The sequence below is a fragment of the Camarhynchus parvulus genome, chromosome 18, assembly GCF_901933205.1.
Source record: "Camarhynchus parvulus chromosome 18, STF_HiC, whole genome shotgun sequence".
In the NCBI taxonomy this organism is placed as follows: domain Eukaryota; kingdom Metazoa; phylum Chordata; class Aves; order Passeriformes; family Thraupidae; genus Camarhynchus; species Camarhynchus parvulus.
The window spans coordinates 10,649,697-10,664,054 of record NC_044588.1 but is presented as its reverse complement, the minus strand read 5'-3'; the positions used below and the strand labels follow the sequence as shown (position 1 = coordinate 10,664,054).

General features: G+C 43.6%; 2 protein-coding genes across 6 annotated transcripts in view; one reads left to right on the top strand and one right to left on the bottom strand.

The window, feature by feature from the left end:
- The window catches only part of CASKIN2 (CASK interacting protein 2), a 648,645-nt gene that overhangs the window by 315,890 nt on the left and 318,397 nt on the right, over positions 1–14,358 (bottom strand). The gene's annotated exons all lie outside the window — the stretch shown is intronic.
- Positions 1–14,358, top strand: part of UNK (unk zinc finger) — a 42,632-nt gene that overhangs the window by 9,012 nt on the left and 19,262 nt on the right. For all 5 annotated transcript variants that reach the window (XM_030962097.1, XM_030962094.1, XM_030962096.1 and 2 more), the window contains exons 2-6: positions 9,285–9,494; positions 10,997–11,173; positions 11,617–11,747; positions 11,871–12,006; positions 14,108–14,225. In XM_030962097.1, coding sequence (XP_030817957.1) covers positions 9,285–9,494; positions 10,997–11,173; positions 11,617–11,747; positions 11,871–12,006; positions 14,108–14,225 — 772 coding nt within the window. The remainder of the gene's footprint in view (positions 1–9,284; positions 9,495–10,996; positions 11,174–11,616; positions 11,748–11,870; positions 12,007–14,107; positions 14,226–14,358) is intronic.

The following is a 14,358-nucleotide window of genomic DNA, read 5'->3' as shown; positions in this document are numbered from 1 at the left end:
TTCAGACTTTAATTTGTTGTGCCAAACCTGGTGTGTGTTAATCCCACCTGCCTGAGGCTACAAACACCAACACTGGGATAAAGAGGCATCATCCATCCCATCCATAAGAGATGGGATAATATGAGTTAATATATGATTTAATATAAGAGAGAAAATTTACCTGGCTATAAGCTGAATAAATGACCATAATAGATAAGTCTGGAGATGGATGTTTTTTGTGAAGTAATTAGTAGTAAAATATTTAACTGCTCATATTTAAGCATATGTTGCTACATTGTGCTGACCACTGAAGCAGGTACAGACCCTCAGCAGTGTGCAGCTGTGTGGATGCAGTGAGCTCCAGTGTTTGCCCTGCAACAGGCTCAGCCCATGTTCCTGAAAAATAATTATTTCCATATGATCCTGTTTTCATAGACTCAGCACTTACACAGGTGCTGTAGGGAAGGATTAATGACAACTAAATACTTGTGGAGCAAAAACCAGCCCAGAGAGGGATGAGGGTTGTCTCAATCAGGGTGATCCACGTTTGAAAACAGCAAAGTGTGCTTTAGGCACAGTTTACATAAACTAACGGTGTCAAATTGCAAATATGTCATTTAAACTTGGAAAAATGGACTGTGTGTTGAAAACATTGCATGAACTGCCTAAATATTGAGTTAATTTCGAGGTCATGTCTAATGCATATTCATTGCCAAGTAATTTGGGAAAAAAAGGATAACTAACTCAAGGAAATGTAAATGTAAGTTCAAGGCTTTATGCAGAATTCTAGATCTTGGTGAATGGCTTTTAAGGAAATGCATCTGAAATGTAGTGCCATTAAGTGTTTGCCTTTGCCAGTGCTTGGGTTATTTTAATTAAAAAGGTGAAAGCTCTGTGTAAACAAATACTTGTGTTTGAAATGGATTTGATTGGTATGACTTGGTTACATACATTTCATGGTCTGCTGATGCAACAAGTGCCTGCTTTTTAAAGACAGCACACCACCAAAAAAATGACTCAAATTGCTTTATTTGTTGGGTTTTGAGTGACACAACTCAAGAGGTGCCAAGCAAAGGGATGCACAGCTCCCAGGAAGTCTGAGCAAGGAGCTCTTCCCCAACACCCAGGGCAGGAACACAGCTGTGACTCGTGGAGCTCATGTCTTGGCTGCTCACAAATGTGATAAATGTGGGTTTTATCAAGTGAGCTCTGGCTTGAAAGCCTTGATTTTTGTTCCTCATCAGGACAGTGTTGATGAGCTTCTCGTCTGCCCCGTGGCATTTCTCTCCAAACAAAGCCATTTTTGCTATAACTGGAAACTGAACAATGTTTTGCCTGAAGCTGGTGCAAATCTGTCTTCCCGTGATGGGTCAGCACCACACTTCTCTGTTTTCCCTTCATTTTTCAGTGTAGACAAGGCACAACTGTCTGTCTGACTTTTTCCTTCTAATTGAAAAACATCCTGATGGTTTCTGATAGTTGCCAACACGTGTTATTTTTAGCCTGAACTTTTGCAGTCACTCAGTTATCTATGAAGTATTGGTGATACAGAATTCATTCATCACAGATGAAATAAATTCACTGTGTTCTCGTCCAGCCCCTGGTCTCCTTTGAAATCCAGAAATGGAGCTCCAGTAGGGATCAGGTTAATGTTGGATGTGACTGTGTGCATTTTGGTGTGTTATCCTCAGTTTCCTGTAGTCTGGCAGTTTGTATTTCACCTTCTGCAGTATGCTCTGCATTTCTATTTTTTCAGAAGCATCCAGCTCAACTTTGCTTGCTAAGTCATTGAGATGCTGAGAAAATGGAAGAGTTGAGTGATGCCTACCTATTTCTACAACAAAAACTGGGGGAGCAATGGGTTATGGATGTGAGCAGTTGTCATTTTGACCGCTGAGGTACACAGTGAGTTATAAGAAGTCTTAAAAAAAAAAAACCTCCGCAACCAAACAAACCCAACTCCATGCATCTGTAATAAGTCTCTCCAACTCTCACTTTCTTTATTTGCCCTTAGACTGACATTGTTGTCAAGCTCTAATGGAGGAGGGGAAATCTAACAGCTTTAAAATCACACACTGCTGTCTGTGTGTGACCTTTTTCCAGTTGATGGTTCAATTTATTTAGGTGATAAAGAAAACACTGAGGCATGTGAAGTCTATCTTCTTGACAGATCTGAGCTTACTGAAACTTTTTCCTCATCCTTTTCTCCTTCCCCACATTCACAGTCAGCCTTTTGTTTTTATAAAGTGATCCCTATGTTTTTCTTTGAGATTTAAATGCTTTCTAATCTTTTCAAGGTTTGCAGAACTGCACCTGGCTGCTGAGGGTGTGGAGAGGCAGGTGGGCTGATGGTTCTGGAGATGTCCTGAGAGAGATGTTTGCCTTTTGTGCCAGGTGGTGCATGGAGTATGCAAAAAGCTTGGTGTGTGAACTGTGAGGGCTTGGTCAGGTCTATGATGTTATTTTTCTAAATACAATTAAATGTGGTAAAAGGGGAAATATTCAGTATTGGTGAGCTACAGTAGCTGATAGACCTTATCTAGTGGGTGAGCATCCCTGCCCATGGCAAGAGGTTGGAAATAGATGATCTTTAAGGTCTCTTCCAACCCAAACCATGCCTTGACACAGATTCCTGGTAGAACTTGATGAGAATTTTTCCTGAAATTATGATTGAAACTTTGAAGATTGCTGCTAAAAGTGTTTGTTATTGTTTCATATTCAACAGTGACTCATGTGAGGCTCTGTTTTAATATTAAGTTACATCTGCCAGTCAGTAAAAAATATTTATTGAAACAGAATTGTCTTAACTTCTGCTCTTACTAGGAGGACACTAAACATTGCAGAGCTGTAAACCAGGCTGCTGGAGATCTGCAGCTACTGGTTCAGGGGTTTGCTTGACTTGTGCCACCCCTAGGAGCAAGGAACTACAACTTCTATGAAGTCAGATTGTTTCCTATATTTCCTCCCAAATTCCAAGAAATCTTGAGAATTGAAGGTTCTGTTCCCTGTCAGGAAGCTTTGCAATGAAATGCCAGCATTTCCTAAGACATTGTGTGAATGCTGGTATAAAACTCTCCAAATTATTTTTGAACAATCCTATTCTTTAACTCCATGTTTTTATCTCACTTATTCTGGAACATCTCCCTTGCCCCAAGAGCAAAACCTCCTGAGCAATGTCAGAGCTGCATATCATGGGTGTTCTCTATCAGTAATATGTTAAATGAAAGGTGTATTAGTAGGATTTTTATTGAGTATCCTGTTGGAATAAGTAGATTCTGTCATGCACCACTGACTCATTTCAATTGGAATACCACAGTTCAGTAAAAGAAAATAATTGAGTCATGGGTTTCTTACTTAAAGTGTGTCTGATATCATCTTTTGCAATAAAATTTTATGAGGGTGAAATGAATTTAGAGAGCTGATTTAATATGGACAGCTCTTTTCCTCTTGTGTTTGGTGGCTCTCTGAGCTTAAGAAGAAAATAGCAGTTTTGAAAATAATCCCAAAAGATAAGCATTATTGAATTAGAAATATCAATATCTATAGTTAGATATTTTCTCCTGGGTTTTGCAATGCTGTCTACTGAGCAGACAGTCTGTTGGATAAGCACACCCTGGTTTGCTTCAGATAATTTTATCTGTGTTAGCTCAAACCACTAATTTAAATTTTTAAGTGAAGCTGCTGGGATATATATATATATGTACATATATGTGTGTGTGTATATATATATATAGGGGTGTTTGTTTTGTTTTTTTGTTTTTTTTTTTAAACCTGAATTAGGCAAACTTTCTCCATCCTGCTCTCTGGACAGATCAGTGCCACTCAGAGCTTCTAGAGGAGGAAAGGTGATGAGCAGCTGAGAGCAGCGACATCTCAGACTCCATTTTTCAGGACGGATATGAACTGGGACCACCTGAGACTTAGAGGTCTATGGCCTCATGCAGTTCTGTCTGAAACAGCAGGACATGACAGATAGAAAAATGCCAACAAATGTCCCCAGCATTGCCATGTACTTTTGTGCCAGTAAACCGGGATTTTTGCCAGTGTAATACTTTGAGAGAAGACACACATGACTAAAATAAGTGATAATGGCAGAAGAGCATTTTCTCCTTGATATCTGAAATCTTATCAGGAGTGTAAGACTTGGTTTGAAGAAAAAAAACTAGAACGAAACAGAGAAAAAAAAACCCTAAACCAAAACCCAAAACAAAACACAACCTAAAAATTAATTTGTAGATTTCTTGTTAGATTTACCTCTGGGGGCTCTTCTGGACAAGTGGCTGAGAATCTCTATACAGCCCTGAACTATTAATTTCTAATATTAATGCTAATAACAAAGTGAAGTGCCCACAGCAGACTGGACTTTGGGAGCAGCCCAGTTCTGGGCTGCCCTCTCTGGGTTGGCTGTGCCCCAGGAGCAGCTCTGGGAGCTCAGCCCCAGCACCAGTGGCCGTGCCCTGAGTGAGGACCTGCTGTAAAAGCTGCTCATGGTTTCCACTGGTGTGACACAGACCAGCAGTGCTGCCACAGCCTCTCAGCAGAGCTTTTGCCCAGGTGCCAGAGCAGCTTCAGGGGTGTAAACACCCCCCACCCGTGTGTGGAATGGAGGTGATGGTGGTGTTAGATCTCACTGCTGCCCTGCATTGCAGACTGTGTCCTAGGCTGCATTAGCCAGACTATAATGTTATGTCATCTCATGGTTTTCTCTCTGCTGTCATTCTGCTGCAGAAGGTTCAGGTCCTGCTTGTGAGCCTCTCTTTGGGCCCAGGAGGAATTTTGGCAGAAAGGGGGTTCACCAGGAAGAGCAAGAAGAGCTGCGAAGGAGAGGAGCTCGTCTTGGGACCTCCATAAAGATCTCAGACAGTGTGAGGGGTGTTGGAAGTAAAGCAGAGCCTGGCTTTGCATCACAGAAGCCACAAGAGTTTTGAGGAGTTGGTTTTAATCTTTTCATTTCCTTGCTCCTTGGTATTGTTTCTCTCCGTGGTCTTTCTGATCCCTCTGTTACACAGCAGTGGCTGTCTTGGCATCAGTGTGCATCTTCCAGTGATTTCTGGGAGCTTTGGGTTAAGGCTTTTATGTGGAATTTGTAACTCAGCTGTGCATTACCAGCACATTTTCCTGAATTGAGCTCACTGCACTGCATGTGTGACTTGGGTCAAGTTTGACAGGAAGCTGCAGCCCTGGAAGCAGGATGGATGCAGGAATGCTCTCATACTGAGCTGCTTGAGCACACCAGTGTCAACCAGAAAAGCTGCAGAAAAGCAGGAGATCTCTACACTAGGAGGCAAGGAGGGGACTAGGACACAGATGCAATTGTGGAGGATAAAAATGAAACCTCTAGGTTAAAAATTCTTCTTGGGTTCTCACTTAGTTTTTTTTTTTTTCCTTTTTTTAGGTTTGAATTTTTTTCTTCTTCCCCCACTGCACCCGTCTTTTTCCCTGCAGCTCCCAGAGCAGGTTCCTGCTCCATTCCTCCAGGGCAGAGGGGGAACTCCTGCAATTCCAAGCTGCAGAGGTAAACACTTGCTACCCTGCCCTGGAGACTGGAGCTTCTACTGGCAATTAAAGACAGTGAGCACCTCCCCTCTAGTGTAAATAATTGCAGAATAATCACTGCCCCTTCCCTCATCCCGAGGAAGTGGAATTTCAGCAGAGTAGCATTGAGATTTTTCTAATGCTTTGCTGCTCCTGTTGGTCTCTGGGGGTTCCTAAAACTACTCCAAGATCCTCTTCTTGTCTTCCCAAGGAAAAAACTTTCATTTCCAGCAGCATCCGTCCTGTTTGACAGCAAGTTCAGCTCAGCCTGGGGACTTTGATCTGCATTGTTCTGGCCAGTCTTGTCCTATTTGTTTAGAATTGCATTCATCTTTGTTTACTAGGGCTCATAAATGGTAACATTTCCTCCAGGAATCTGGGTGTTGCTGTTCATGTCAATGTTGTATCAGAAGACAGTGCTATGTGCTTTCCACTTTTTAAAAATTACGTGGCTATGAAAATACAACATATACTTACTTTTTTTTTAGAAAAAGAAATATAGAAGTACAAAGTAAATATAAAGTATAGAAGTATAAAGAAATATAGAAGTAGCTCCAGTATGAAATAGGGGTAATAATTCTTCTGCCCCTCAAGTGAGGGCTGTAGGGTTTCCTGAGAGGAATTGAGAAATGCAAGTTATCGTTGCTGGATTTCCTGTTCCTGTACAGACACAGTTTGGCTGTCATGCTATGAAATGTGTACCAGTTATCAACATGTTTTCAGCTATGAGGGTTGTTCTGAAATTCCCTTTTTCAGCTGTTCTGGAAAAAAAAAATATGGAGACCATTGACGCCAGAAGGATCTGTCATGACAGTGTTCTCTATGTTTTGTTTAGAGCCTTTGCAAAGAGGCTCCTGAAATATTAATGGCTTTCTGATTTGTGAGACATCACATTGTGGTGGTGCAGGCTCTGTATCCTCTCTGTGTTCCCAAAACACACGTGGTTTAGAGGCCTTTTATATATTTTAATACTAAGTGGCTGGTTGAGTGGTCTTTGTTCTCCCAGAGGAGCCAAAACTCACTTCATGGATCGAGAAAATAAAGGGCTGTAATGCAATTTACCATTCAGGCTATTGTGGAGGAGGGTGATTTAAAACGTTGTGGTGGCTTGGAAAAAAGAAAAACCCAAAGCAGTGATTGAAAGGCTTGAAATGGCTGAGTTAATGTGACAACTCTCCTTCCCTCACTTGGGTCTGTTGCAGAGGTGACTGTGCACAGTTAATGCTCAGTGGTACCTGTTTGCAGGACTTACTTTGAAATTAGGAGTGAGACATCATTTATTTAATAGAGACCATTAAAGAACGACTTTCTGATGAAGCAAGTTAGGTGTTAAACACTTTTCAGGTGAACCATTTACTTATGTAATTATCTCTCATTAACATTACAATAAATGTTTCTCCAGGGAGTTTAGCCAATCATGAAATGCAATTTAATTTTCAAATCCTCTTCAGCAACAATTGAGGCACTAGAGACTGAAATCCCTCGTCAGTGTGTACGTTTTTAAACTTCTCTGCTGAAGGGAAGCAGCTTCGGCTCAGCTGACTGTGGAGCTGTTAAACTCTCAGATTTTTAATTGTTTCATTTGGGCCTATCACAAGTGTGGAGTGCTGGGCTCCATACCCAGATTGTGTAAGCCTGGTATCTCCCCTTAGTTTCCAGAGAACTGAGGAGGTTCAGGATGCTGTTCTTGGACTTAAGCCCAGTACCAGGTGAGGATGGAGGAGTTAAAATGCTCTTGGTTTGTGTCTGGGATTCTGGTTGCTGTGTGATACCCCCTGGGGCTCCTAGCCAGCTGTGTTGCTGTTTGTCCATGTGTAAAATGGGAGTAACACAAATCTCGTGTCTCTAAGGTGTACGTGGAGGTGTGTGAGTGAAAACGACTGGGTGGTGATTGTATCACCTGTGAACAGCATCGTCCTGCTGAAGGTTACTTAATTCACTTTCTAACCAAAATGTTGTTACAGTCGCTTTTGTTCCAAGTCTTCCTAGTGCGCTGATAAGATAAAATAATCTGTGGAATTCCACCTTCTACAAGTACTTGTTCCAACAATTTAGAAAGCTTTTTGAGAATGGATGAATTTACCACAGCTTTCAGTTTCCAGATTAATTGTTGGTGTGGCTGAAGGAGGGATCTCTGTTTGAACGGAACTGGATTTTCGAATGGGAAAAGGAACAAAGTGATGTTGTTGGCCCTCACCTGTGCCAAGCAGACCTGGTTCTGCAGCTGGCTCTGGTTTTTCTGCTGTTAAGCCTTGGGCCCCAGTGCAGATAGTGTTCCAGCCACTCTGGATTGCAGGGGACAGATGGGCTTGGGTAGAGAAGGGCTTACAGCCCTGGCCATGGAGGCTTCCAGCCCCGGGCGTTCGCAGATCCCAGGCAGTGGAACCTGCAAATCTCACATATTTAGGGGTTGAAGAAGAGGAAGAGCTTTTATCCTTTCATGCTTGCAAAATCCAGTGTAGGAAAGCTCTTGCCACTGATACTGTCTCTTCATAGCAAACAAATAAAACCACTTTGGTTGAATCTGTGCATTTTCCTGAGGCTTTCTCCTCAGCTGGGGTAAAGAGGAAAGGAGGCTTTATTTACAGATGTTGCTTTCAGAATGAGCCTAGTGCTGTGATATGATCTGTAAATACGTCTTTGGGCATCAGACATCTTTCCATTTATTCAGAAACAGGAGATAAAGACTGTCTGGCATGGGAATGAATTCCTACACTCCTTTTTGTTGCCTTGGAGTACATATGCAGTTTAAAATGAGTCCGAATCTGCTGTTATATCACCCTGTTGCTTCCAGCAGAATAGTTGTATTTTTTTTTTTCTGACCTACAAATCTTGGTCCTCGCTGTTTACACTGACCTCATAACATAAGACACCAGAATGCTCCAGGTTTTCTGCCTTTTTCCTGGATGTGCCTCTGAGACCAGACTTGGTGGGATTCGGGTCTGAGCTGCTGGAGCTGTTTGGATGTTCCCTGTAAATACAGGGCAGCCCGTGGGTTTCAGCAGCGTGGATTTTGTAAGCACCTACACACAGATCACAGTCAGATCATTATGTTGATCTAAACCATTTTGTAATCCTCTACAATCTGGGTTTAGAGACTGTTATTAGTGTCACAAATAAAAGCTTGTGACTTCTTTAGTTCTCGGGATAAAAGAAGCCATGTACTTTCAGGGAATTACATATTAAAATTAAAGCAACATAAACATGTGGGAGTTTGAGGATAGTTATCCCACTTTGCAAGACTGAGATCTGAATTAATATGACTGCAAGAGAGAAATGGGTTAATTTTTATTTTGTAATTGACCATGTACTGACAAAGCAGGGCTAAAGCAGGAGGGTAAGGCATGAAAGAGTCTTTTAAAAGTCTTTCTTTCTCAGTAACTTGAAGCTTTAAATGTGGCTCAAAGAAGTGTATTTTATTTGGGATTCTTTTTCTGTGTTTTTTTTTTTAAACTGAGCATGTAGGAAGGAAACCCCTTTTTGCCCAGATAGGTCACAGATTTAGAAAGGGATAGAAAGGTACTTAAGAGTTCTGTTTTCTCACAAATGTTTCCTAAGCTCATGAAAAGCCTCTTCAAAATGATCCCAACAGAAAGCGATTTCAGCTCTTGTTACATCCCTGTGTGTAATGGATATCTTGCCATGACAAACACGGGCAGCTCCCAGCCTCCATCCTGGGAGGGGAGCGGGGAGGGTGTGGGAAGGGCGGCAGACACCTCTCTGTGGGTGGCTGGATCTCACCCCTGGAGCTGACATCCCGGTTCCTGCAGGTACCTGAAGGAGTTCCGCACGGAGCAGTGCCCGCTCTTCGTGCAGCACAAGTGCACCCAGCACCGGCCCTACACCTGCTTCCACTGGCACTTTGTCAACCAGCGCCGGCGCAGGTCCATCCGCCGCCGCGACGGCACCTTCAACTACAGCCCCGACATCTACTGCACCAAGTATGATGAGACCACGGGAATCTGCCCCGAAGGAGATGAGTGAGTAAAGGCTGCAGCCTGCTTTTCAGGCATTAGGCTTTTGGGATCAGGCCAGGTGATGATTCCAGACGGTTCTTGCAGAGATGAGGCAAGTCAGCAGTAAAGCAGCTTTGTCACATACGTAACACGAGACCAGATGTAAAATCTGGAATAGCAGCTCGTGTGCTCCAGGCCTGCTGCAGAGACAGTACTGAGGGTGACTTAGATGGGAATTGAGCTCTTGGGAACTTACTGTGCTCACAGGCTTCAGCATCTTCAGCAAAGCTGAGGTGGGAAAAACAGCTCAATGAGACAAATGAGTTTGGAAACACTGTTCTCTAAGTCTCTGACTCCCAGCTCCTGCTCACTAGCAGGGTAACTTAGTTCCTCCTCTTTCTTCAATCTGTGAAAAACTTTGTCCTCCAGTCTGCCCCCTGAGTTATCTGTCTCAGCTTTTTAACTCATATCAGTTTATTTTGTCTTTCTGAACTTTTGAGAAGCCAGTAGAGAACTGAGAGGTACCCAGAAAAAGGCAGCATGAGGAGGAGTTTGGGTTTTTTGGGTATTCTCTCCCCCTGACTGCAGTAGGTTTAACTGGGGTGAAACCGCAAATCTTTCTGCTGTGTGTGTGGCAGACCCCAGCAATTAAGGGGTTAACCCGGTAATATGACTTTAGCCATGTGACAGATGTGGGATAAATAGTGTAGCCAAACTGTGGTCAAATATGGAGAGTGTTTTATAGAGAGATGCTGTAAAAAGATGGAATTTCAGTTCCCTTTTGTGGTGCCAGTATAAACATACAAAAATGTTATTTATTGGCAAAACATTTTTTAAAATTTTTCAACTCGATTAAGCAAAGTTTTTGTGACTACAACAGAATGGAATAGTCCCTCAGGCCTGAGGCTTGTTTCAGCACTTTCTTCCTTGCTAGAAGAGATCTGGAAGGAACTCGAAATGGGATGTTTGTGGGCTTTGGCTTCTGAGATCCAGGTCACTGGATGATACACGGCTCAGACTCAGTGAATGAAAGCCATTGTCATCTAGGAACCTTTGCTTATTTGTATTTTTACCTTGATCTGCAATATCTGAACTTTGCCCATTCCATCTTGTTATATTTCTGTTTTACTTCTCAAGGTAGAAGTACTACATATTTCTGTTTTACTTCTCAATGTTCTTCTGCCTAAAAGGGGAAACAAAACAAGTTAAAATGGTAGTTTTGTAATTGTCCTTCCTTGTCCCACATCCTTGCTCTTTTCCAGATCCCTGGCAACCACTCATTCTGAGTAATAAGGTGCTGCTGGATTAATAATCCAGTTTTCTTTTAGAGAGGGAAAACACATCTTTTGTAGTGACAGGTTTGGGGGTTCTCTGAGGTGTTGGAAGGCACAGCATAGGAGAAGGGACAGACTTAGCTAAGGTGGTGTCAACTGCAGCATCTTCTCTCAGCAAAGTGTCTTCTGGTAGTTGAATCCCTCACCTGTGTGGCTAAACCTTGTCTGTTCCTCCCCTCCTTCCTTCCTCAGGTGTCCCTTCTTGCATAGAACTACTGGAGACACAGAGAGGAGGTATCACCTGCGCTACTACAAAACTGGAATCTGCATCCATGAGACAGACTCTAAGGGAAACTGCACCAAGAACGGAGTGCACTGCGCCTTTGCTCATGGGCCCCACGACCTGCGCTCACCCGTCTATGACATCAGGTCAGTAGAGCCTGGGGCTCCTGGGAAAAGGGTCATTTCTGTGCCCAAATGAACAAGGAGATGATGGAAAAGGTAATTTATGTACCCCAAGTGAAAAGTGAGATGACTGAAGGACAGTACTGCTTCAGCCTGAAATGAAGTGATGGCAAAATATCCCTTCCTAATAAGGCAAATCTGAAAAACCTCAAGGGAGGGTTCTCAAAATGGGGGAAAGGATCACATTTTGGAATCTGATGGAGGAGGTCAAAACAGTGAATCTGGAATTCCCAGGGAATGAAGACTTATTTTTGTTGCAGTTGCTGTTCAGCTAAAGATGTTCTGACAAAACATGCTTGGCTGAAATGCACCTACTTAGCAAATGCTCCAGTGTGTTAGTTTTTACATACATTTATCTGACTCTTCCTCTGCTCAATCTGTTTGTTCATTTACCTCTGTCCCTGAAGAGAGCTTCAGGCGATGGAAGCTTTACAGAATGGTCAGACAACATCTGAAGGAGGCATTGAGGGTCAGTCTGCAGTTGCTGCCAGCCATGCCATGATAGAGAAAATCCTCAGTGAGGAGCCAAGGTGGCAAGGTGAGTGTCACTGTGGGGCTGGGAAAGTTTGGTCTCTGTGGAGTGCCTGCTCCTGTCCTAAACTTTTCTGTAGTAAATATGGATTGTGGTCATTTCTCTTGACTCATTGGGGTTTTTCTGCAGATACAACATACGTGTTGGGAAACTACAAGACAGAGCAGTGTAAGAAGCCGCCCCGGCTCTGCCGCCAGGGTTATGCCTGCCCCTACTACCACAATAGCAAAGACAGGAGACGAAGTCCAAGAAAACACAAATACAGGTACTGTGATCCTGGGTATTGTACTTCCCAGCTGAATGGTGCAGTGTATTGGAAACCTGTGGTGCAGGAGGCAGGATTTTGACCTCTAGATAGTTGTTTTTAGTGTATCTCCAAGCCATGTACTGAGAGGTGTGATGGACTGTTATTTCTTCCTAGCAGAAAGATAACAAACTAAACAAAGAGTTTTCCTATATATAGTAACCAATACTCTAATAAATGAATTGTTAAATCATGTTGCAACTCTGATTTTATAGCAAAGAGAACCTGTGTCTGGCTTTCCCTTACCACACAAACCTCTGCTTTAGAAAGCAGTGCAGGGAAGAGAAAACAAAAGAAAGTTTTAATCCCCATCTAGAAACAAACTCATCCAACAATGTGTTCATGGTAAAGGATTCAGAATCATCAGGCTGCTTGTTGTGTATGCCTGGTGATGGGGATCCTGAGGAGGGACTCTAGCTGGACATGCATTCTTAACCAGCTGCTAAAGGCTCTGCTTTTGAGGCACCAGGGTGTTCTGTCACTCAGCTGTCACTGGATTTTTCAGTGTGCTGTGTCTCCCTGAACGCATTTCATCCAAATTATAGGCCCTCATTTCCTCCAACACAACAGAGCTTTTGTTGTGGTCTCAGTGGGGCTTTTCCTTAGTTCCTTTTTGAAAAACACAGGAGCAGACCAGAAAGCCAGGAGAGAAAATACCAGGGATGTTCTCACTTCTCTTCCCCACCCCCAACATTCACAGAAATTTTTGAATTGGCACTGAAATTCCATATTAAAAAAAATTAGGCAGCAATCAAAGGAATGTTAATCTCAGTGCTTTAAGGGGAAATAGAACCATTGGGGCAGTCTTCAGGCAGCAGCTATGTGCTTTGTGCCCCTCTCTGGGCCCTTTGGGAAGGGAAGAGGTGAAAGCTTGGCTGGTGCTCTCCACTCACTTCTGTGTTTTCCCCACCCCAGCTGATGTGGCTGTGCTGGTGCTGCTATCTGCTTCCCTCTGCTGTTGTTTGAGGGAATGGTTAAGAGCATAAAGAGCAGGGGAAGTAGGTCACGGCAAAAATTCAGATCTGGGAAAAGGAACTGTTCCTGGCTGGGAGAAAGAAAACGGACTTGCCTTTTCCCCAGTGACCTGACTCAGCCTCTTTTCCACATGGCCACACTATAAACCTGGAAACATACTGCTGTAAGGGTATTATGTGTTTTAGGATTAGCCAATTAACTTCTTAGCTTTCTATGAAGGTGCAGTTCCAAAACAGAAACCAGACCCAGCGTCTCTGACACTAATCACATCAGCTGCTAATATTGTTATGCTGGTTCAAGTTGTATTTCGTTTCAAATAGAGAATTAAGCCATGGTTTTTTCATTGGGAAATTGGAAGAAGGGGGAGAAGATGCAATAGCAGCTGGGTGGGGGCTGGGAAAGCAGCAGCCAAGTAGATTATTCAGCTGAGGGTGGGCAGCTAAACCTGTCCCCAACTGAGGAATTGTAACATCACAGAATGGTTTGGGTTGGAAGGGAACCGAACCCTTAAAGCTCATCTTGTTCCACCCCCTGCCATGGGCAGGAACACCTTCCACTATCCCAGGCTGCTCCAAGCCCCATCCAGCCTGGCTTTGAACAGTTCCAGGGATCTAGGGGCTGCCACAGCTTCTCAGGGCAACCTGTGCCAGAGCCTCACCACCCTCACAGGGAAGATTTACTCCCTGGTATTTAATCTAAACCTATTCTTTTTCCATTTAAAGCCATTCCCCCTTGTCCTAGCACTCCAGACACTTGGCCAAAGTCCCTCTCCAGCTTTCCTGGAGCCCCTTTAGGTGTTGGAAGGGGCTCTGAGGTCTCCCTGGAGCCTTCTCTTCTCCAGGCTGAGCACCCCCAGTGCTTACAGCCTGGCTTCAGAGCAGAGGGACCCTCAGAGCCCTTTTTGGCTCTCTCTGAACTTGCTCCAGCACATCCACATCCTTCTGATGTTGGGGTACCCAGAGCTGGATGCAGTCCTCCAGGAGTGGATCAGAGGGGGAAAATCACCTCCCTCCACCTACCCAAAGTAATCAAAGCTCAGAGCACACCTGTGAGTCTGATGCCTTTTCCTCCTTCCTTATTTGCACAGATCTTCGCCGTGTCCCAGTGTGAAGCACGGGGACGAGTGGGGAGATCCCAGTAAGTGTGAAAATGGAGACTCCTGCCAGTACTGCCACACTCGCACAGAGCAGCAGTTCCACCCAGAGGTACAGTAACCTCCTCACTCCCCTTGGAAATGCAGAAGCATTCCAGTCTTACAAAGTAAATCACTGTGCCAGGTGGGAGAGGGTGTGGGCTGCTTGTAGTGTGGTCCTGGGATACAGAGAAGCTGCATGTTGG